This window comes from Heterodontus francisci, chromosome 11 (assembly GCF_036365525.1).
Source record: "Heterodontus francisci isolate sHetFra1 chromosome 11, sHetFra1.hap1, whole genome shotgun sequence".
Lineage (NCBI taxonomy): Eukaryota > Metazoa > Chordata > Chondrichthyes > Heterodontiformes > Heterodontidae > Heterodontus > Heterodontus francisci.
Window position 1 is genome coordinate 77,503,008 of NC_090381.1, and position 25,600 is coordinate 77,528,607.

At 41.7% G+C, this 25,600-nt stretch overlaps 1 protein-coding gene across 2 annotated transcripts in view; it reads right to left on the reverse strand.

The window, feature by feature from the left end:
- Positions 1-14,238: 14,238 nt before the first annotated feature.
- The window catches only part of dis3l2 (DIS3 like 3'-5' exoribonuclease 2), a 410,232-nt gene continuing 398,870 nt past the window's right edge, over positions 14,239-25,600 (reverse strand). Inside the window, exons 19-21 of one of the 2 annotated variants that reach the window (XM_068042291.1) lie at positions 18,209-18,313; positions 15,199-15,300; positions 14,239-14,785 (exon numbers count right to left, since the gene is read on the reverse strand). In XM_068042291.1, the coding sequence (XP_067898392.1) occupies positions 14,684-14,785; positions 15,199-15,300; positions 18,209-18,313 (309 nt within the window). In that variant the 3' untranslated portion in view covers positions 14,239-14,683. Of the gene's footprint in view, positions 14,786-15,198; positions 15,301-16,913; positions 17,072-18,208; positions 18,314-25,600 lie in introns of those variants that run through there. The other variant, XR_010975985.1, reaches the window with a different exon arrangement.

The following is a 25,600-nucleotide window of genomic DNA, read 5'->3' on the forward strand; positions in this document are numbered from 1 at the left end:
AATCTATCTATCCCAGCCTTAAATGCATTCAATGATGGAGCATCTACAACCCTCTGGGGTAGAGAATTCCAAAGATTCACAACCCTTTGAGGGAAGTAATTTCTCCTCATCTCAGTACTAAATGGTCAACCCCTTATCCTGAGACTGTGCCCCCATGTTTTAGATTCTCCGACCGGCGGAAATAATCTCTCAGTGTCTACCATATCCAGTCCCTTCAGAATCTTGTATGTTTCAATGAGATCACCTCTCATTCTTCTAAACTCCAGAGAGTACAGACTCAATTTATTTATCCTCTCATCATAGGACAACCCCCTCATCCCAGGGACCAATCTAGTGAACCTTCGCTGCAGTGCAACAATACAAGTATATCCTTTCTTAAATGTGGCGACCAAAACTGCACACAGTACTCCAGATGTGGTCTCACCAAAACCCTGTACCATTGTAGCAATATTTTCTTATTCCTGTACTCCAATCCTCCTTGCAATAAAGGCCAACATTTGCCTAATTGCTTGCTGTACATGCACCAGGTGGCAGCTCCAACCAGAGGTGGATTGAAAATCTTTTGGGCCCTGAGTACTAAGAAGATTCAAAGCCTCTTCACACACCCCCAATTCCATTCAAACAAATACCTTTTTTACTTGGAGGTCTCCATATTTGGCTGATGCCCCAGGGAACTGACTCCAGGGGTCTGTCCACCATCTGTCCACCATCTACAAGGCAGAAGTCGGGAGAGTCTCTAGGGCAGAGACAAGAGCGCTAATGCTGAACAAGGCAAGACACTTCATAAAAGAGATTTTTGGTGAAATCCTAAAAACATAATTTTTAAAAAATTTATTCCATCATGGGATGTGGGCATCGCTGGCTAGGCCAGCATTTATTGCCCATCCCTAATTGCCCTTGAGAAGGTGGTGGTGAGATGCCTTCTTGAACCGCTGCAGTCCATGTGAGGTAGGTACACCCACAGTGCTGTTAGGAAGGGAGTTCCAGGATTTTGACCCAGCAACTGTGAAGGAATGGCGATATAGTTCCATGTCAGGATGGTGTGTGACTTGGATGGGAACTTGCAGGTGGTGGTGCTCCCATTCATTTGTTGCCCTTGTCCTTCTAGGTGGTAGAGGTCACGGGTTTGCATGGTGCTGTCTAAGGAGCCTTGGTGCATTGTGCAGTGCATCTTGTAGATGGTACACATTACTGCCACTGTGCGTCGGTGGTAGAGGGAGTGAATGTTTGTGGATGGGATGCCAATCAAGCGGGCTGCTTTGTCTTGGATGGCGTCGAGCTTCTTGAGTGTTATTGGAGCTGCACACATCCAGGCAAGTGGAGAGTATTCCATCACACTCCCGACTTCTGCCTTGTAGATGGTGGACAGGTTTTGGGGAGTCAGGAGGTGAGTTACTCTCTGCAGGATTCCTAGCCTCTGACCTGCTCTTGTAGCCACGGTATTTATATGGCTACTCCAGTTCAGTTTCTGGTCAATGGTAACGCCTAGGATGTTGACAGTGGGGTTTCAGCGAACATAATGCCATTGAATGTCAAGGGGAGATGGTTAGATTCACTCTTGTTGGAGATAGTCATTGCCTGGCACCTGTGTGGCGCGAGTGTTACTTGCTTCTTATCAGCCCCAGCCTGGATATTGTCCAGGTCTTGCTGCATTTCTACACAGACTACTTCAGTATTTGAGGAGTCTCGAATGGTGCTGAACATTGTGCAATCATCAGCGCACATCCCAACTTCTAACCTTATGATTGAAGGAAGGTCATTGATTAAGCAGCTGCAGATGGTTGGGCCTAGGACACTACCCTGAGGAACTCCTGCGGTGATGTCCTGGAGCTGAGATGATTGACCTTCAACAACCATAACCATCTTCCTTTGTGTTAGGTATGACTCCAACCAGCAGAGAGTTTTCCCCCTGATTCCCATTGACTCCAGTTTTGCTAGGGCTCCTTGATGCCATACTTGGTCAAATGCTGCCTTGATGTCAAGGGCAGTCACTCTCACCTCACCTCTTGAGTTCAGCTCTTTTGTCCATGTTTGAACCAAGGCTGTAATGAGGTCAGGAGCTGATTGGCTCTGTCGCAACCCAAACTGAGCGTCACTGAGCAGGTTATTGCTGTGCCAGTTCCGCTTGATAACACTGTCGACGGCACCTTCCATCACTTTGCTGATGGTCGAGAGTATACTGATCGGGCAGTAATTGGTCGGGTTGGACTTGTCCTGCTTTTTGTGTACAGGACATTCCTGGGCAATTTTCCACATTGCCGGGTAGATGTTCGTGTTGTAACTGTACTGGAACAGCTTGGCTAGGGGCATGGCAAGTTCTGGAGCACAGGTCTTCAGTACTATTGCTGGAATGTTGTCAAGGCCCATATCCTTTGCAGTATCCAGTGCCTTCGTCATTTCTTGATATCACGCGGAGTGAATCAGATTGGCTGGAGACTAGCATCTGTGATGCTGGGGACTTCAAGATGAGGCCAAGATGGATCATCAACTCGGCACTTCTGGCTGAAGATTGTTGCAAATGCTTCAGCCTTATCTTTTGCACTGATGTGCTGGGCTCCCTCAAGATTTAGGATGGGGATATTTGTGGAGCCATCTCCTCCAGTTGGTTATTTAATTGTCCACCACTATTCATGACTGGATGTGACGGGACTGCAGAGCTTAGAGCTGATCCGTTGGTTGTGGCATCGATTAGTTCTGTCTATTGCATGCTGCTTCCGCTGTTTGGCACCAAGTAGTCCTGGGTTGTAGCTTCACCAGGTTGACACCTCGTTTTGAATTATGCCTGGTGCTGCTCCTGGCACGCCCTCCTGCACTCTTCATTGAACCAGGGTTGATCTCCTGGATTGATAGAGTGAGGGATATGCTGAGCCATGAGGTTACTGGTTCAGTACAATTCTGCTAGTGCTGATGGCCCACAGCGCCTCATGGATGCCCAGTTTTGCATTGCTAGATCTGTTCGAAATCTATCCCATTTAGCACGGTGATAGTGCCACACAACACGATGGAGGGTATCCTCAATGTGAAGACAGGATTTTGTCTCCACAAGGACCGTGTGGTGGTAACTCCTACCAATACTGTCATGGACAAATCCATCTGCAGCAGGCAGATTGGTGAGGACGAGGTCAAGTATGTTTTTCTGTCTTGTTGGTTCCTTCACCACCTGCCGCAGGCTCAGTCTAACAACTATGTCCTTTAGGAATCAGCCAGCTCGGTCAGTAGTGGTGCTACGGAGCCACTCTTGGTGATGGACATTAGGTGGGGGACTTCAGAATACATTCTGCACCCTTGCCACCCTCAGTGCTTCCTCCAAGTGGTGTTCAACATGGAGGAGTACTGATTCATCAGCTGAGGGGGTGGAGGTGGGGGGGCGGTAGCTGGTAATCAGCAGGAGGTTTCCTTGCCCATGTTTGACCTGATGCCATGAGTCTTCATGGGGTCCGGAGTTGATGAACATTCCCAGGGCAACTGTCTCCCGACTGTATACCACTGTGGCCCCCATCTCTGCTGGGTCTGTCCTGCCAGTGGGACAGGACATACCCGGGAATGGTGATGGCAGTGTCTGGGACATTGTCTGCAAGGTATGATTCTGTGACTATGACAATGTCAGGCTGTTGCTTGACTAGTCTGTGGGACAGCTCTCCCAACTTGGCACAAGCCCCCAGCTGTTAGTAAGGAGGATTTTGTATGGTCGACAGGGGTGGAATTGCCGTTGTCGTTTCAGGTGCCTAGGTCGATGTTTTATTCCTTATTGACTTTGTAGCAGTTTGATACAACTGAGTGGCTTGCTAGGCCATTTTAGAGGGCATGTAAGAGTCAACCACATTGCTGTGGGTCTGGAGTCACATGTAGGCCAGACCAGGTAAGGACTGCAGATTTACTTCCCAAAAGGGCATTTGTGAACCAGAAGGGTTTTTTCAACAAATGATTTCATGGTAACCGTTGGACTTGCTTTTAATTCCAGATTTTTTAATTGAATTCAAATTCCACCTTCTGCCCTGATGGAATTTGAACCCATTTTCCTAGAGCAATACCCTGGGTTACTAGTCCAGTGACAATACCACTACATCACTGCCTCCCCTTATCATGTGGATGATGTCATTAAAATGTCATTTCTGCTTACATGTATTTCAAGGTATGATTTAAAAAAATATACATATGGTATGTTTGTGAAGCACAAAAATATGTTAGAGGGTAAATATAGATGTACATACAGAGCTGATTACCCTCTAATATATTTTAAACACATACACTCATCTGTTATATTAATATTGTCTAAGCAAGCAAAAATTTTGTTGCACTTTCCTTACCTGCACTTTATTGACAACCATATAAATTTATAAAATCCATCTTTGTGCATGTGAAATCACTATGGACTCCAGCAACTAAAGCTTGCTCTCATCAACACCAACAATTCACATTCTAACAAATGATCTGAATGCTCTTCCATATCAAAAGCAAAATATTTACTTACGTGAAGTCGTGATTGGATTTTGATCTATGTATATTCTAGATGATCAATATACGCATAACTTTTACACAACACAACAATATCCTAAAATTCTCTCAATAAAAACTCCAATCATAGAGGTACCGGTAAAACCTTGCAATCAAAATGCTTCCCTTCCTCTCCCTTTGGTTTCTCTTTACACTTCTTATCCTACTTTTTGACTGTTTCATTTTTTTACTTTGTTCTTTTTTTCCTTTCCTCTTTCACTTGACTGACTCTTTTTTGTTTGCCTCCAAACTGTTCAGCGATGACGGGGGAGAAATTGACTATGATTGCACTCATGCCTTGAGAGAAAAATTAAGGTTGGCAATAAATGATGTTTCTGTCGGACTTCCAGAGAGGTTATGGTGGCAGAGTGGGAGAAGCTGAGAGACAATTTTCCAGATAACGTGTCTATGTACCATTGTACCTGTGCCTTTGTGAACAATTATTGTATACTTGATGTTTTCTGTTAATATGAATTAGTAAATCAGACCTTGGTACAGATAGCCCAATTAACTCAAAATGTTGTAAGAAGGCAGGTACTTCTATTGGCATGCTCTGACTACACATTTTTTTTATTTGCTCTCAGGACGTGGGCAACACAGGTGCTTGCATTTCGTGCCCAACTCTAGTTGACCAGAGACGGTGGTTGGCCTTCTCTTTCAACTGCTGCAATGTTTGGTGATGGTGTTCTCACAATGCTATTGGGTAGGGAATTCCAAGATTCTGACCCAACAACAAAGAAGGAACTGTGACATTTATCACCTTGGAGGTAATGTTGCTCCCACAACATTGTTTTTCTTGTCCATCATTGGTGGCAGAGGTTGCAAGGAACAGAGATGCTTTTAAAGTAACCTCTGTGTGTTGCTGCAGTGCATGCTGTAAATAGCACATTGTGCTGGTGGTGGACATTGAGTCCAATGGTGGGGCCATTGATCAAGTGAACTGCTCTTTGAATACGGTTGCACCTGCATCCACTTAGGTGAGTGCAATTCTATCACTCCTGCTTATAAGCATTATGGGTGGTGAAGCTTCTTTGTGGGGTTATGGGGTGTGTCATTATTTGCCAGATATCCAACCTCTGCCCTATTCTGGTAGCCACATTGTTTATTTGGCTGGTCCAGTTCAGCTTCTGGTCAATTGCAACCCCTATGATTTAGGTGATGGAAGGCTTATTGATGATGTGCTGTTGAACGTCAAGGAGAAGTGGGCTTTCTCTTACTTGAGATGGTCATTAGATGAAACTTGTGTGACATGAACATTATCTGCCACTTGCCAGCCAAAGTTTGAATGTTATCCAAATCCTGCATGGACTGGCATGGGTTACTTCATTATCAGAGTAGTTGCGAATAGAGCTGAACATTAGAATCATCAGTGAACAGCTCCACTCCTGTCTGGGGCTGTGACAGTTATCCTCTATAAATCATTAGTACATGCCACTATCACCACTGTATAGTAACAGTGGATTTGCTGTTGTTAAACAACGGAGGATTTTACACCGAGACATAGCTGCAAGTGTAAAAGTATCCTGATGAAAGGCAGTGAGGTGGCTATTTGTCAGTACTTTTGTACTTTTAATAGGATAAATCAGAAGGACATTGACAGGCATTAACAGTGTGGAGTTACTGGATATGACATTCTGCAGGAAAGAGTTAAACAGAGAGATGACATGAGGAAATTAAAAACTGGCCATGCATTGCACATAAGCTAACCGACTTGCCCAGCTTCTTTCAAATGTGTCATGAGCCAGTGAAACAGAGCAGTGAAACTACAGCTACATCAAAAACACATTATTCAGCATAAGGTTTAAAGGGCAACACTAGGAAATTTATGGCTCTTATTTTAGTATATTACTCACTTTTCTATCCATTTGTGCTGGATGTTTCTCAGATGTTTATTAATTTGGTTAGAACACTCTGTGCACGCTATTCAGGTCATCTAGCCTGTCATTTTTCCTATATGACTAAACAATGTAATTGCTGATTCAGAATTATTGAACAAATGCCACTAAAATAAATTAATAGAGATGTTGAATAGTGATAGTCACATTATTTACAGTTAATTATTTCTAAAACAGAATTGATTAACTTAATTGCTGGAGATCTGCTATATGCAATAAAATACAGCTGATGAGTATATTTTCAGTTGCATTTCAAACACACAAGCAGCACACACCTGCACAAATTCTCTGCCTTGACACAGCATGTGTTATGTTCAGTCCAAGTGATGGAAGATACCCCATTGTAAGACTAGTTTGACAAAGTGATTAGCAAGAGTAGTGGGTGATCAGCAGTTTTCTTCTACTCCCATTTGGAAGATTGTGAATGCTGAGTATAATCCTTGCTTTTCTTTCTCCTTAAGATGTTGAATATCACTCAACAAGGTAGATTTTCACATGCACGATTCCATGTCTGAAGCCCGACTAGCGTTCCCAACACTTCTGCTTTGGGTGGGAGTCTACTGGAATAGGTGATTGATCTCCGAAGGGCTGCTACAAGTGACTTGGGAGCAACAGCCCTTGCATACGTGCATTACCCTGGCTGTCGTGGCTTGCAGCCAACTGGGTTGTTTGAGCCTTGCTAGCCACCCCACCGCATCACAATTGTCTGAAAACTTTAGTTAGAAGTTAATTATATCGATGTTTTTGTTGAATCAATGGCTTTTCATTGCGGTCAATACTGTAGAAACATCACAGAAGTATTTTTTATTTAAACATTATTTACCCTTAAATCTCCCTATTATTTTGTTCTTCCTTTGATTTATAAATTATTCATCTCAGTAGATTAACAGAAAGTCAAGTATTTTATTCAGAGCTTGGTAACTGCAAAACCATTTCCAAACAGTGGGCAAATGTCATGTGATTGAACATCATATGAGGGATGTCATGTGATCAAGTGTCAGATGATCAAATCTCCTGGGGAATATTCTAAGAAATGTCGATTCTGTCGTTTTACTGGCCTTTTTATATCTTTTGCATTATGAATTTTATGTACTTTCATATATAACACACACGTTTTGTATAAGCTTTTAGAAATGAAGAGTTAATTCTAGCTGTGTACCTTCCTAAAAAAAAACACTGCCTGCACAGTTTGAGTCAACCGGAATTACATTGTGCTGCAGGCTAATAAACAGATAAAGAAAAGAGCTATCGAAAACTATGTAACAAGTTGTGATCAAAATGTAACAGAAAAACAGGATGAGTTTTGCCAGAAATGTATGATCTAGTGGACCTCAGGGTTATAATGGACTGTTTGTACACAATGTTTTGCGCATGTGATCACGATTAATGTACAAACAGAAGTACTGAAAAATGAAATGGCAGGACCAATCGAAATAGCAATTTGTATGAACCAACCAATCAGTGCATTGGAGCAGCCACGGTCTGTGAAGAATAAAGGAACAGACCTGGAGAAGTTTGGCGCAGAAATTTGAAGATGACAAAGGGAGAGACAAGAGGAGTCATAAGTCGTCTGTGCCACTAGAACCAGTGGAGAGAAAAGTCCACCTGGACTAGGATATCGACTGCCTTGCATTTGTTAAGTATTGCTTTTAGTCTTAATAAATCATCCTGATACCATTACATCAGGTGTCTCCTTGTCCAAATTCTTATTGTCTGGTCCAAGAACAAATTATAAGTAAGGTTCTAAATCTTCCATATGTCAAAGCAAAATTGCCAACTCTAGGCCTGACTGATTTTATGCTTGGACCTCATTTCCATACTGTCAGCAACGTTGATCTGAGACAACTGAAAATCCAGCAACTCCAGTGCAGAGCTTAGCTGGTGCAGGTAAATTACGGGGAAGCTAATCCCAGGGGAGGGCTGAAGAGGGTTAGGCATCACAGGAATTGATTTTTGTGGGGTCAGGAAGAGAATTAATCTTTGCTAATTATAGATTGACAGAAAGCTTATGTCTAATTGTTTAATAACTTGCACTCAAATGGTACCTTTAACAAAAATCATTGCATGACCATTGTTAGGCCCATTCAAAATGAACAGAGTCAAGAAAGGAAAGATTAGAAAGAGAGGAGTTTTGAGGAAGTTTTAAAAAGGAAGACGGAGGTGGAAGTTTTAGGTTAGGGAATTCGAAAGAATAGGACATGATGACTGACAGCAATAGGACAAAGGGATTTTTTTTGGGGGGCGGTGGGGGTGCGGGGTACATGCACAAACGCCCAGAGAATATGACTCTTTGCTGGTTGGGATATAAGGCAGGGCAAGGTCATGGAGATAGTGAGGACATGGAGATTTTAAAGAAGCAGAGGATTTTAAATTTGTGGCATTTCGAGTAGTGTGCCAGTGTAAGTCAGTAAGGTGGGGACGTTGGGTGAGCGAGGCTTAATGTGGAATTAATTGTGGCAGAGACTTTGGACAAGTTGGAATTTATAGAGGAGTGGAGGGCAGGATTTGGGAAGCCAACAAGGACAGTTTTGTAGTCGAGTCTTGAATTAACAGAAAGCACATTTAAACCCTTAAGCAGCAAAGTGGTTGAGGTAGAGGAAGAGGAGTGGGCAATGCTATAGAAATGGTAGGTTGCAGTCTTTCTGATGAAGATATGTGGTCTCTCATTGAGCTCAGGATCCAACAGGAGTCTGGTTGGTTGAGGCTGAGACAATGGCATATCATCAAATGTAGCCATCAAACATAAGCACCCTCCAAACTTAGTTCTATGCTGTTACCTTCTATGAAGATCTTTTCTACCATGGAATCAAAAATGTCAATTTTAAAATCTATTTTTAGTGAGATGATTCCACAATTAATACAGAGGATAGGCATTTGCCATTTTTACAGATAAAAGTGATATACTAATTTGATCTTCTTTAACTCCACAGAGATCTTTAAACATCTGGATAAGCAGAGCTACTAGGGTCACTGGTGACCTCAAACAGTAGGTTTTTATTGCCGAGATGACAAACGATCCCCCTTATATTTCCCTTAGGTTTTAGCATTTGTCCAAGATTTCAGTGTTTCACTTAGAGCAAGAGGAGCTTCATTGAAGAAAACAGGAAATCTGTTGGCTTCAAGCAGACCTATAAAAATTCTGTAAAAATCCCAGATCACTCCATTAGTGCCTGTTGAAGTATGGACTACTTTACAAATATTCTTATAAGCAGCAATTGCAATACAGATCACTTCCTTTTACTACTGGGCTAATTATTACCATCCCTTGTTCTCCTAATATTTGAAATGAATGCAAGTTCATTTGGAATCACAACTGTTGAGATCAGTCACTCCTCTTTAAAATGGCTTTAGACAATGCATGTTTGACAGCCAAACATTGGAACAGGTTCTAAAATGGACAAATACATTTTAATACATCAAGACTGAACTGGTGACGTTTAATACCTAACACACCAGTGGTTTATTCTTGACAATGCAAAAAAAAAACTATGCTGTTCCTGCAGTATAAGAATGTTTTTAAAATTCCTAATAGTATGACATGTGCGTAAAGTGGGGCATTAACATCAAGGGATATGGGGATAGTGGGGAAAAATGGTGTAGAGGTAAATGATCAGCCATGATCTGTTTGAATGGCGGAGCAGGCTTGATGAGCCAAATGGCCTACTCCTGCTCTTGTTTCCTATGATCTGAATTAGAACCTGAATATTCTGAATTTACTATCATTTGTCAGCAAAGAAATACTCCTTCATAAATTTACAAGTATTAAAATATCGATGTGATCTGAAAACAAATTCCAAGTGTAATTCAGCAGTGCTCTATATCTATCAAAATGTAAATCAAAATCATGGTGCCTCATTTGTTTTGATATGCAAGTCAAAATTGTGGAACTTCATAAGACATCATGTCTGGTGCATTGATATTGTACTAACTATGGATTCAGTTTTAGCCAGGTTGCTTCTGTTTTGGGTCTGAACAGGAAAAAACTTTCACCAAATAGTAATTAATCATGGTTACTTAACTTAGTCTATACTAATTTATTTAAAGAAAAATCACAATCATCAAGCTTGTTACCTTACAGATCTGGGAAAGAATGCTCCATTGGTAATTCTACTATCAGTATTTGATCATTCAAGAGCATCAGTGTTGGTAGAGACAATGGAAATTATAATAGTGAGAAAGACTCTGCAGTCCATTGGGCCAGTCCCAAAAACTACTACCTCACAGTCACACACTTTCTCAACTTTCTCAAAGATCTTTATAGTTTTCCCTTAATTCTTTTCCACACATCCGTCTCCAATGTCTATCTGGGCAGACCATTGCAGATTCATAACCCTCTTGAGTTAAGTAGTTAAAGCTAAATGGTCTCTTTACCTGCACTAATAGAACACTGCAATTGTGTTCCCTGACTCTACAGCTTGTGGCAATCTTGTACATGTTATCAGAGTTCAATTTAGCTCTTCCCTTAAAAATCTTGAGTAATCCAGTATCTCCCCTGAATGTTCTCTTTTCCTGAGTGAACAATCCTAGGTTCTTCAATCTCTTCTCATTGCTCAAATGCCTTAGGCTAGGTATTGGTTTGGTTGCTCTTACTACACTGCCAACTACCTGTGGATATCCTTGCTGCAGTAGAACAAAACAAAGTTCCAGGTGTGGTTATGAACATGCCTTATACAGAGTAGATAAGTCAATATAAGGTAATTGTATATTAACAGCATTGATTTATTTTTTTAAAATCATACCATGTTATCTGGATATGGTATCCTTATTATCTGCATGTCCAGATGCCAAATGTTAGTTGTGTTGTTGAATGTAACCTTTGCTTACCCTTTAGTTGTTACCTGTGTCATTAGCTTATCTGAATTAGGAATAATTTCCACTTTCGAAAGACAGAAAATGGTAGAAGGGAAGAACAAAGTAATATGTCTAGGGATGACGTGCAGATATTTATATGTGAAATTATGGCTCTGCCAAGTCAAGCAAATGCTAGTTTAAAATTAATTCTTGTCTGCATTTATGTCTTCATTTCACCTGTTAACAGTATGTCAATGAATAAAATAGAAATGTACTGTGTCATGTTTGACTTGTTCCCTTTTATCCTTTTCACATTTAGAAAGCACGCATACACCAAAAGGAATGCTAGATAGCGAAAGAAACAGCAATCCTGACTGATTTTCCTCTTCTCCCTATCGCAGGAAAAATAAGGTTAATTAATGGCCTCAGATAAATTAACTCTGCACAGACCAGTAATTGGACCTGGTATTTTACCATTCCATATGGCTTAGTGCTACACTAGGGGACATTAACTCAGCAAAATCTCAAACTGTCAAGTGAGGGCAGCACAGTGGTTAGCACCGCAGCCTCACAGCTCCAGCGACCCGGGTTCGGTTCTGGCTACTGCTGGTGCGGAGTTTGCAAGTTCTCCCTGTGACCGCGCGGGTTTCTGCCAGGTGCTCAGGTTTCCTCCCACAGCCAAAGACTTGCAGGCTGATAGGTGAATTGCCCCTAGTGTAGGTAGATGGTAGGAGAATTGAGGGAAGGTAGGGAATATGGGATTAATGTAGGATTAGTATAAATGGATGGCTGATGGTCAGCACAGACTCGGTGGGCCGAAGGGCCTGTTTCAGTGCTGTATGACTTTGGAGCAGAGGTACAAAATACTTCTCCATCTCTCTCAAAAAATAACAAACTACAAAAACCAGCTGGCAGATATGATTGATTTTTATAAACGATTTAAACCTCCCTTACAGAGCTACTTTGCTGAAAAGTACCCCAACAGGCTCCAATGAATTCAGTGAGTACCTTAAATTGCCCTTCCCTGGGCCCGATTATATACTCGACTGTTGTAAAGCTTTATATTGTTCTAGGCCACTTCAAAATACCCACTTAAAGATGAAGCTATTTTAAGATGCACACAGAATGTCCCCATAACCTATTTCACGAGAGCAATCTGGAGGGAAGTTGGGCTGAAATAAAAAGTTGATAACCACTGTTCCATTTCATTTTTCTTTGTTGTGCACAGCCTGTATTACACAGCACAGTACATTCAAGATTGCTGCATGACCACGTACCTTAGAGGGAACACTGATCACCCCCTACAAATATGTATGGTTTAATACTTTAAAAAAAAAATAAAGATGGGGAATGTTTTGCACAAAAGATAATCTCTAGCGGGTAGCAGTTTTTCTTGTAATTGTTTTGACACCCGAAAGTAGTCAAAGAAAAATATTAAAAAGGCAAACTTGTATTTATATAGCTGCTTTCAAACCTACAGTTCATGGTCAATTAAGCACATTTGAAGTGTAGTCATTATTGTAAAGAAATGTGGCAACATATTTGCACACTGCAAGGCCTACAAGCAGCAAATAATAATAATCAGTTTTAGTGGTGTTGCTTAAGGGATAAATGTTAGCCAGAATTCCTGCTGCTCTTACTAAAATATCATGGGATCTTTTACCGCCACCTGATGACAGACAGGATTGGGGTAATATATTAGCATGGCTTGAGGATTGGTTGACAGACAGAAAACAGCGAGTAGGGATAAAGCGTCATTTTTGGGTTGACAGGCTGTAAGTAGCAGGCTACCAAGGATCAGTACTTAGACTTCAGCTATTTACAATCTATTTCAATGACTTCGACGAGGGAACCAAGTGTAATATTTCCAAACTTGCTGATAATGCAGGCTAGGTGAGAAAGTAAGCTGTAAGGAAGGCTGTAAAGGGACGTAGACAAGTTGAGTCAGTAGACAAGAACATGGCAGATGGAATATAATATGGGAAGGTGTGAAGTTATCCACTTTGGAAGGAAAATAGAAAAGCAGAATATTTCTTAAACAGTGACAGACTGGGAAATGTTGGCATTAGAAGCGACCTGGGTGACTATACACAGATCACAGCAAGTTAACATGCAGGTACAGCAAGCAATTAGGAAAGCACATAGTATGTTAGCCTTTATTACAAAGGGATTGGAGTATAAAAATAAAGAAATCTTACTGCAATTGTAGGCAGCCTTGGTGAAAACACACCTGAGTACAGTCTTGGTCTCCTTATCTCAGGAAGGATAAACCTGTCTTAGAGGGAGTGCAACCAAGGTTCGTTAGAGTGATTCCTGGGATGAGGGGATTGTCCTATGAGAAGAGATTGAGTAGGCTAGGCCTATATTCCCTACAGTTTAGAAGAATGAGAAATGATTTCATTGAAACTTACAAAATTCTTAAGGACTTAAGAGGGTAAATGTTTGGAGGATATGTCCCCTGGTTTGGGAGCCTAGAACTAGGGGTCAAAGTCTCAGAATGATGGGTAGGTTACTTACAACTGATATGAGGAGAAACTTCTTCACTCAAAGAGTTGTGAATCTTTGAAAATCTCTACCCCAGAGCGCTGTGGACGCTCAGTCGTTGAGTGTTGTCAAGACAGAGATTGATAGACTTTTGGCTATTAAGGGAAGTAAGGGAGGTGGTGATAGTACAGGAAGATGGAGTTGAGGTCGCAGATCAGTCATGACAGCATTGAATGGCAAAGCAGACATTAAGGGCTAGTTGGCCTACTTCTGCTCCTAGTTATGTTCCAGCAGCTCAGCTTAACATCTGATTTGAAAGATGGCAGCATTAACAGCATTTGCTCAATACCTTGCTGAGGTGCCAGCTGAAGTGCCATTTTGTGCTTAAGTCTCTGGAGTGGGACTTGAACCCACAACTTTCCAACTCAATGGTAGCACTTTCACCTCTGAGACAAGGCTGACACTAACACTAACACCAAACCATGTAGTTATTCAAAGGCATTTTTCCATCCTGCTGCTCCTAAAAATATTGAGAACATAAACTGTTACCAGTCAGAAAGTTGTAACAAATGAATATTTGGAAGCAGGCTTTGTTTTATTATTTGCTCCAGAATACATTACAACATAAAGTTCTCATCATTCTATGCATAGCGCTGGTCTAGATATGTATTCAACATCAAACAATTCTTGATTTCAACATCACTTCATGTTTACTACACTGCTTCTTTCAAATATTATTGCTCTTCTTTAACCTCACTTTCTAACAATGTTGTCTTGCACCATGAAATTAATAACTGTAAAAACATGCAACAAACTGCATACTTGAAGTTCGGTCCTATACACAGCACAACTGCAGTTCAACTGAAACTTGCTACAACAGTACTGTGCAGCTAAATCAAAACTTAAAATTACCATTAAAATCTTATTTAATTTTCAAACAATGTTTTGTGCATTAAAAAAATTCCAGTTAACAGAAACTATTTGGTTGCATCAACATTTTTCAGAGTTCAGATATGTCTTTATTCAGGAGCTCCAGTTGGTTTCTTGAGAATGGCACTGTACTTGAGGACTGCATTATCCGATTTTATGACGACTTCCACCAGTGCAAAAATAGTTATTACCTAAATGACAAAGTTCATTGTCAAGTCAATAAGGGTTGCTAAGTCAATAAGACACCGTGCCCATTACAAATACATTTGTTTTGATTTGGTGTGCACCTGTATGCTCTTTCACAACTGATAATTATCTTATGCAATATAAGTAAATGAACGAACCTTGAAAAACTTAAGTGCACTCAAATTTTAAGTTTACAAACTCAATATACTTCAGTCGTAAATTACCGATAGAGAATAGTATTTTTCATTCAATTTAGATAGCTCCAATTTATTTATTATTTTCACCACCGTCAACAAAACTGAGAGACTATAAATATGTCTTTAAAAATAATAAAATGGAAAAGAAATTTGCAGACTTAATGGCAAAATAAATTCTATACTTCAACACATTTGTTGCTCAAACAATCATACACAAGTACCTGACAAACTGGTTTTTGGTCCAGTGTCTCTGGTTCCCACATCAATCTTAGTTCAGGGTTCTTTCCTACTTTGTGAAAAGTAAATCCTTTGAGAGGAAGGCTCTACAGCAAAGGCAAAGGAGGGGGTGGATAGTTACCATTAATTGAATGGAAGAAAATCTTTGGCAGCTTGAATAAAGAGAAAAAGTGTACACAATGAAGCGATTTATGTTTATGCAAAAAGTTTCCACACTTTTCAAAGTTGAAAGTCAGGCTTGCAACTTCATTTGGAGAAACATATTTCCAACTCACATTTAACCTTTCCACAGGTTGGTCTTAAGTTGTTCAAATCACATGCAAGATCTTTTGGATGGACATCAGCCTTGTGAGATTCCAATGTGGAAAATGTTATTCATATTGCTCTTAAATTACATAGCAATATGCATCAAACATTTGACCAACAACAGTTGACAAATCAATTGAAAATCTTCAATGCTGACTGAACATAGCTTTATAGTTAAAAATATCAATTTTACTCTCCAAGTAAAAATTTACAGTAAGAGTTCAGAGCAACACCGAAGTTCAGACAAAATATTAGCTATTGCTTGCAGAGTGAAAACACAACACTTCCAGATTAGGGGACACATCTAAACTTCCACATAAAGGAACAAATTGAAATCTTAAATGCAACTACAATTAAAGTTGCCAATACATCTCATTACATGAGATATTCATTCTCATCAGCCTCACAAAGGTTTTTGCCCCTGCAGCTGGAAAATCATGCAATTCCCTCTGAATTGGCATCTCACAAGGCATTACTGAACTAGTAATCCAGAGGTCCAGGCTAATGCCCTGGAGACATGGGTTCAAATCTCACCACGGCAGCTGGTGGAATTTAAATCCAATTAATTAGTAAAAAATCTGGAATTGAAAGTGAGTCTCAGTAATGGTGCCATGAAACTATCAATTGTCGTAAAAATCCATCTGGTTCACGAATGCCCTTTAGGGAAGGAAATCTACCATCCTTAGTTGGTCTGCCCTACAAGTGCCTCCAGACCCACAGCAATGTGGTTGACTCTTAACTGCCCTCTGAAATGGCCTAACAAGCCACTCAGTTGTAAAGTGCAGTTAGGGATGGGCAACAAATGCTGGTCTTGCCAGCGACACCCACATCCCATGAAAGAATAAAAAATTATCCAAATCATATACTAGGCTAACTCTATCTGATGCTACTAGTACACACCTAGAGATAGCACAGACTATCAGGTTTTATGCAGTGTTCTATGAAGGATGTTTAAGATAATCCAGATGGATTAAAGACTATTTTGATTACATTTATCTGTTAACTTGGTGCTGAATTTGACAAAAGTAAATTAGTAAAAGGGGCTTTGTAGTCAAAAGAAGTAATCTTCTGAACTGATATGTGTTTGTGCTATAATTTAATTTCATAACTAAGTGGCATGTAATGCAATAATTACCTTAGTTTCTTAAAATTCTTACCAGATCAAAGCAGCGTTATGAGATAAATTCACAATTATCTGTGTGACAGAGGTGTTCATTTTACAGACAGAAAGCAGTCATAAAGTACAACCCAGTCAATTAAATGCAGCTGCAGTACAACTTTCCACCAAAGTCCTCACAAATTGCCTTCATCTTCAATGTTTGAAAAATCAAACCTTAGTTCATTAAACAATACTTCAGTTAATAAAATAGCTTTATATAGTAGATTCACCCACAGGTCTTTAGTCAGCACTTTGGATCCATAGAGCAGGTAGCTCTGATGACAGATCTGAAAATCCATGAAAAATTAGTCTTTGCTACCACGGTATTTCAGGCGATCGACAATGGATAGCGTGGACAGCACCACAATGATGTGAAGGTGCCTTTCTTGACTCTAGGGCAACAGTTGGAATGAGCAGAATGCTTCAGAACCTAATATGCATCAGAAAATACAGCACTGCCACCTAATAGTAGGGCCCCAACTGGTTGGAATGGCAGATGTTGCACCAGTAGGAAGCTTTAATTTGTTAAATTATGCCAACTTCAGGAAAGTTTTTCCAAAATTCACCATAAATACACAAGCACCTGCACACACAATGCATGACATTGTTACTTTCTGTATATTCATGCTACAGGTATTTGGTGGTACTTCAAATTTTAAAAAAAGTCAGAGACCCCAGTTTAACCTGAATGCCACAAATGAAATGTACTGAAACACTGTGCTCCTTTCATACGGAGTTGGGACTCGCACCACCAGGCAACTTTAACTGAGGCATTGATTTATAAATAGTGAAATCAACACATTGAAACTTTAATGAATCCAAATTGTGATTTCTTCCCCCCAGGCTCATCAATATTTTAAACAAACGGTCAATTTTTACAACACAAATGTTTACAGGTTTAAGACCAGGTAGGGTGAGAAAAAAATCTACTTATGAGTAAATACTCTGCGTGGATTTCTGAAATAAAGTTTTATTTAATACAGGCTGCTTTTCTAACTAATTGTTCAGCTTCAGCACATCCCAGTGATCTAAGGTGATCTCTTGGGACCATTACGCAGCCATCAATGAATCACAATCATATGACATGAGTCTCTGAACAGACTATTCTTAACAAAAAAGATGTGTTGACAATTTATTTCAGTAACAGATTGTTACTTCTGATTTTCCTAATGAGCTGTTAAATATGAAATATTTGGTTTGGGTTTCAATAATTCACCAGGCTGTGTTTACAGATGACTCCATTTGAGAGCATTTTGCCTCCTATTTACCAGCTTTGGGATTAATCAGTTATAATGGAAAGGTGACATCCTGACAATTGCAGTTAAAAGAAGTTCCTTTTTCTGTTGCGTTGGAAAATTCTGTTGGTTTCTAAGAATCGCCTACACTGACAAAGTTGCTTTTAAAAATAATGTACTTAACAGTACAATATCTGGAAACTGCTAAAAGACAAACACCAGAATATAATCTGAGTGAATGACTAATTTGGAAAATATGTAACCTTTCAAACATTTTTAATAAACAATACTTACATTACAGTAGATTCGCTTCTGGATACCGTATCGTAAAACCAATACATCAAAAGATTGGTCCAAAACCCCCATCACCATGGCTTCAGATTCCAGAGGGCCACATTCCTAATAAAATACATTGTTAAATGTCAAAACATTACTGAATAAACTGCAAAAATTTTACCATGAATCATACTATTTCCCACAAGACATCCATGGCGTATACCATAGTTTGGTGATTTATAATTGAAGTATTTGAAGCTTTTAAGTTAATTTTAAAATACCTTAATTATGATTTTAGCCAGTATTGCTTTAGCATGTTGCTTATGAATCTGAGATATAATGTATTAAACTTAACCCCTCACAGTTTTACACAATGTTAATGCTAGTCATGAGAAACATAAACAACAATACAAGAAAAGAAAGTGCTTCACCGGATGTATCTCTCCAACAACTTCAAGCCCATGCTGTTGGGTTTCTTGCCCCACTTCTAATTGTGAAGTAGGCATAAACTTATCCAACTAAACATTGGCAAGTCTAAAGAAAGCTTGCCAAAAACTCCATTCCCATACCATATATGCCAACTTACAAAATTCAGAAATGTTCAACACCTTTTAAAAAAAAATTCCAAAATAGCCCTGAATAAAGGCCTATGATCAAGAAATGCGCTTCAAAACAAATGAATGTTAAATTCCTCTTTATTACAATAGATTTCAGAACTTTTATTAGTTTGATTTTCTGAAAACTAAAATCAATAGCATCCCATAGGATATATTAAAGGTGCCAAGCTTACCACCAGAATCCTCAAAGCTCTGCGTGCTGACTAGTGCACTTTTGGCACTTCACAGTGCTATATTGCTATTCAGGTTCAAAATGCTGCCCCTAGCAAATCCCAATTGTAACGCTTCTGTCCAAAATGCATAGTTAATAATTGTAGATTGTTGGGGACTGCCTCACCGTATCAGTATTTCTAAACACCAATGCTGTTTAAAAGTACACTGCTCCTTCGAAAACTGGACTCCAAAGCTGGGATTCTCCACTTTGGGGTGGAATTCTAAAAGTGTGGGACTTCCATTCCTTGGAATTCACCCTTGACCCCAACCCATTCCAAAAGTGGACTCCTGGTGGGAATATTCTCATCAAAAGGGAGCCTGTTATTGTGAAAAACAGAACCGTGACTATGCTGAGAAGATGGCGAGGGACTTAAAAGGAGTCAAAGCACCCCAAATATCAGAATGCATCTCCCACTGAAGGCCCTGACTTACACAGGAGTCTTCAGATGATCAGTGCTGAGGACCTAACTGGAGGGAGACTGTGGGCAGGATTGTCAAGGGGGAATCCCAGTCCAGGATAGAAATATACTCAATGTTTTATATTATTGGTGTGAAGACAATATTACGCTATTGTATTACTACATACCTTTTGTATTTCTTCACCAAAAACCTTGTAAACTATGTGTCCTCAAATATGCTCCTCTTGCCCTCACCTAAGCAACAGGGTCTCTCTCTCACCCCCTCCAAGCATCCAAATTTTTCTGGATAGTGAAAGTTATCAATCGTAAGTATTCAGGCATTTAACCTGAAATTATTTAGCATTCAATTGTGTTATTTCATGTTTGATACAGCTAAAGTTGTTTTCTATTCTGCTTGTTTTAGACCTTCATAGACTCATTTTGTTAAGTAATAATGGAGAAGTAGTAGTAACACTCCATTTTAATGAAAACAAAATGGTTTTGGAAGAGCAGGGAGTAGGACCTGAAACAGCACAGGTTGGGAGAGAGTCAAATCTCAACCCACCCATATTCTCGATCCACTGAGCAGGCAGATTAAGCCTCAGTTTAATGACTCATCCAAAAGAAGGATTTTCTAATAAGAAGCCGCCATCGAATACTTACCTTTTCATATTATTCATTCCAGTGCATATAACCTTATGAATCCAGGGTATGGTGGAGCAGTGACTATAGTGTTGGACTAGCAACCCAGAGGTTGAGTTCAAATTAAACAATCGTAAATTGTGTAACTGAAGTCAATAAACATGGCAATTTATGGGCTGGCACCATAAAAAAAAACAAAGTGACTCCTGACAATGCAGCGGCCCACTGATATCATCAGAGCGCTCAAAGCTGCGCACATGTGCAAACGTTCTCCTGTGCTCTGAAATGCCACGCATGCGCAGCCTATGTCTTGCTAGGACTAACTGGCACATGTACAGAAAATCACTCTGCCCCCTCGCTGCTTGCTCCTTGCTTCCCACCCCATCCCGCTCTCCGGCCGCTCGCTCCTTGCTTCCCACCCCACCCTGCTCTCCGGCCGCTCGCTCTGCGCTTCCCCCCACCCCATCCCATCCCACTCTCTGGCCGCTCACTCCCCGCTTCCCCCCCCACATCCCTCCAGATGCTAGCTCTAGGCTGCGGCCGTTTCAATCTCTCGGTCACTCACTCCGCCTGAAGAAGAAAAGTGGGCGGCGAGGGGTGATGCTGCAATGTAGGAGCGAGTGACCGAGAGGAGGGAAGCAGCGCGGCTTAGAGCTAGCGGCTGGAGGGATGTGGAGTGGGGGAAGTGGGGAGTGAGTGGCCGGAGAGCAGGTTGGGGAGGGGGGGGGTGAGGCGGGGAGCGAGCGGGCGGAGAGCGGGAGCGTGGGAGAGTGAGCATCCGGAGCCGGAGAGCAGGCTGGCACCGAAATCTCTCAGAATTACAGAGGGTGTGCAGCACTGTCGGAGGTGCTGTCCTTGTGATGAGACTTTAAACAGCGCAACGTTCTCTGAGTATCAAACATGTCCATTGTGTGCTGCCATGGGTTGAAGTTGTTTTTCTGTGATAAATTGAGCAGCGCCATCTTTCATTCTGGCAGCTGTCTGAATGTCGCAGACAGTGACGTTTCAGTGGATGAGGATGCTGTTGTGCATGTGCTAGTACAAAACCACCTAATGGTTACGTTGTCAGCAAACGCAGCTAAAAAAAATGACCAACGTCAAAGGCATCAGGCCACTGGAACCCTCATAAAGCTCTGCATGCTGACAAGTGCACTTTTGGCACTTCACTGTGCTATATTGCTATTCAGGTTGTTTGTTGTAAAAAACCTAGCTCATCTAATCTACAATAAAACAATTACTACTCGGAGTAATGTGCATATATATAGCATTGCCCGCATCATCATGTCCTGAGAACAAATGGCATACTAAAATCTACCTGCCGAACCTGGTTTCTTTGCATGCTAATAATCTCTCTCAAGCCACTTTCCTAAGCCAGATCCTGGCATAGTGGCATCCCAGCAGACTCGTGGGGATTGCACTATTAAATCTATTTCCCTTATCCTGTTGGCAGAATCAGAGACTCACAAAAATCTGGGGTAACTGAGCTGGATTTAGTAGTGCAAGCTGTGTGAGCCAGGTCATAGACCCTGCTCTCCCCGAATCTGACCTAAACAATACGATATTTTCTACTCCATCTCAATTCATCACCTTCTCTCTCATCTGAGTTCACTGCCCTCCTATCCTCCCTTAATCTCACCCTCCACGTAAACTCCCCAACCCACAAACACAGCCACCCGCTTGACCTTGCCATCTCACGTGGCCTCACTCCTCCCATAGTGTCAATCACAGAAAAGGCCATTTCTGATCACCTTCCTTGTATCGCAATCCATCCACATCTGCTTCCCCCTCCAAACTTTACTTCCTTCTGTAACCACCTCTGGGAAAAAAAAAACTCTCCCTCAAATCATTTAGAACTGAACTCTCAAATTCCCAGTTGTCTAGCCTTTGGCCCTCCATTCACAACATTTCTGCAGCGACCAATCTGTTCAATCACGCCCTCATATCCACCTTTGACGCAATAGTCCCCATTAAAACCATTACTCTCTCTCACCCTGGCCATTCCCCTGGTCCTGCTCTCGTCTGCGAAAACTGGTCACCATTCCAGGATCATCCTGGATCATGAAACGCAACCCCCAGCATCTTTTCATTACTGCAAGCTGTCTTCTGAAGCCCCTCTTCTCTGTCTCCTCCACCCTCATCTCCAACGACAAGTTTTTTATTCGTTTGGGGGATGTAGACGTCACTGGCTAGGCCAGCATTTATTGCCCATCCCTAATTGCCCTTGAGAAGATGGTGGTGAGCTGCCTTCTTGAACCACTCGCTGCAGTCCATGTGGTGTAGGTACACCAACAGTGCTGTTAGGAAGGGAGTTCAGGATTTTGACCCAGCGACAGTGAAGGAATGGCGAATTAGTTCTAAGTCAGGGTGATGTGTGGCTTGGAGGGGAACTTGCAGGTGGTGGTTTACCCATGCATCTGCTGCCCTTGTCCTAGGTGGTAGAGGTCAAGAGTTTGGAAGGTGCTGTCGAAGCAGCCTTGATGAGTTGCTGCAGTGCATCTTGTATATGGTACACACTGCTGCCACTGTGCGAGGAGCTCATGAATTTCTCTGTCGCCAAGATTGAGACCATCTGATCAGGACCATCTGATCAGGCACCTCTGTCACTTTCCACCTTTCCCCTAGCCCACTGGAACAAACCTCCTCTAAGGTTCCTCCCTGCCCTAGCCCTGATCTCGTGTCTTTCTCTAGTTTCTCTCCTATCTCCCCATATGCCTTCTCTAAGCTCATCTTATCCAGGAGACCCATGTCCTGCTTTCCCGACCCTATTCCCACTAAACAACTGACCACCCAACTTCCCTTCCTGGCTCCCACGTTAGCTGACATTGCTCAGGTTCATTGTTCTCCTTTAAATCTGCCGTCATCACTCCTCTCCTCAAATAACCAATCCTAAACCCCTCTCTTCTTGCAGATTACCACCCAATCTCCAACGTCCCTTTCCTCTCCCAAGTCCTTGAACGGGTTATAGCCTTCCAAATTTGTGCCCATCATTCTGGGAACTTCATGTCTGAATCCCTCCAATCAGATTTCTGCCCCTGCCACAGTACCGAAATGGCTCTCCTCATACTCACAAAGTCCTATTTGACTGTGACAAAGGCAAATTATCTATTCTCAATCTGTCTGCAGCCTTTGACACAGTTGATCATACCATCTCCCTCCAATGCCTCTCCACCACTGTCCAGCTGGGTGGGACTGCACTCACCTTATCCATTCTTATCTATCTAATTGTAACCAGATAATCATCATCAATGGCTTCTCTTCCCATTCTCGGAGTTACCTCTGGGGCAGGATTTTCAGCCCCATGCGGGTGAGTATAGAGGCAGGCAGGTGCAAAAATTCACAACTCTGGCCAGTGTGGCAGCACCATCTCACCCTCAGGCCATTTTCCTGGAGGCATTGTGGGGGTCGGCAGGGCTACCTGCAGGCAAGTGGCAGGTCACCAATTAAGGGAGTTAAATGGCCACTTAAGGCCTATTGTCAGAGCCCAATTGGAATTTTCCAGTTGGTGTCTGGGCCCATTGAGACTTTGGGGACTCGGCCAGCAGCCTGGAGGCGGCCTCCTGGTGGTAGGCCAGAGGGCCAGTGTTCCAGGCAGGCTTTCATGCCTTCAACTATGGCCTTGGGTTGCCATGTGGAGGCTCCCCCTCCACAACAGTAGTCCAGCTGCTGGTTCCATTTTTAAATTTAAAAGTGTAAAATGTTGGAGTGAGGGTGCTTCAAAACAGAGGTGCCCTCTCTCTCCCTTAGCTGAACTGCAGGCTTCATTTCCTTCCGAGCTGGAGGGTCTCCTATTGACCCTCCAGCTTCCAAAGCCCACCTGCCATTCTTTATTGGACGGCGAGCCCGCACTCTGGCCACTAATTGGCAAATTCAGGAAAATATAATCATTGCCATGTGACTGTTCCCTAGATAGTACAGGATTGTGGCCCCCATATGATCCCAAAATAACAGTCCCGACCCAAATCCCAAAACCCTGCTCCTGGTGTCCCCCAAGGATCTATATTTAGACCCCTCCTATTTCTCATCTATGTGCTGCCCCTTGGCAACATCATCCGAAAACATGTCAGTTTCCACATGTATACCGACAACATCCAGCTCTACCTCACCACCACCTGTCTCGACCCTCCAATTTCTCTAAATTGTCAGACTACTTAATTGACAGCCAGTTCTAATGAGCAGAAATTTCCTCCAGTTACATATTGGGAAGACTGAAGCCATTGTCTTCAGTCCCTGCCACAAATTCCATTCCTTAGCTTCTGACTCCTTCCCTCTCCCTGGCAACTGTCTGAGGCTGAACTAGACTGTTTGCAAACTGACCCCGAGATGAGCTTTCAACCACATATCTACGCCATCACAAAGACTACTTATTTCTACCTGTGTAATATTGCCCCACTTTGCACCACCTCAGGTCTTCTGCTGCTGAAACCCTCATCCATTTGTTACCTAAAGACTTGACTATTCTAATACACTCCTAGCTGGTCTCCCATGTTCTACCCTCTGTATACCTGAGGTCATCCAAAACTCTGTTGCCTGTGTCCCAACTCGTACCAAATGCCACTCAGCCATCACCCCTGTGCTCACTGACCTACACTGGCTCCCAGTTAAACAATGGCACAATTTTTAAATTCTCATCCTTATTTTCAAATCCCTCCATGTCCTAGCCCTTGCCCATCTCCTCCAGCCCTACAACGCTCCGTGATAACTAATTCCAGCCTCTTGAGCATCTTCGAGCTTAATCACTCCACCATTGGCGGCCTTGCCTTCAACTGCCTCGGTCCCAAGCTCTGGAATTCCCCCCCTAAACCTCTCGACTCCTCTACCTCGCTTTTCTCCTTTAAGACACTCCTTAAAACCTACCTCTTTTACTAAGCTTCTGTTCATCTGCCCTAATATTTCTTTAAGTAGCTCAGTGTCATATTTTGTTTTGTAATGCCTCTGTGAAGCACTTTGGGATATTTTATTATGTTAAAGGCACTACATAAGTACAAGTCATTGCTGTCGTTGTACCTATCAGTCAGGAACATAGCATCTTCATTTGATATTACATATATAAACAAGTACATTATTTTGTGAATAGAAAGGACAAAGCTAACCCACAATAGGTCCTTATTGAATTCCACTTGTCACTGTCCCTTACCAGAGGTTTTTCTCTTCATCATCACATCTGCCTACTTCTGCAAACTTTTAAATGCAAGTAGTTGGTTTGTTATTAATTCCACATGCTTTATAAGCCTCAAATTTACAGCTTTTAAAATGTTTTCTGAAAATCCATGTAGATTATTCCTACTGGATTGCCCTTGCTTAGTTTCATCTGAATAAATTCCAGCAGATTTGAGAGGCATGACTTCTACTGAATCTACACTGACTGGTCTTTAGATAGACTTCATGACATCCCATAAAATGCTCAAAAACATTGTGCCTACTACTGATAGTACGTTAACTGTCCATAACCCACAGTGTTGTGCCTGACTTGAGTTGTAAATGTTATTCACGCAGTTGTTGAAGGGGGGGGGGGGGAGAAAAGGCATTAAAAATCTTAATAT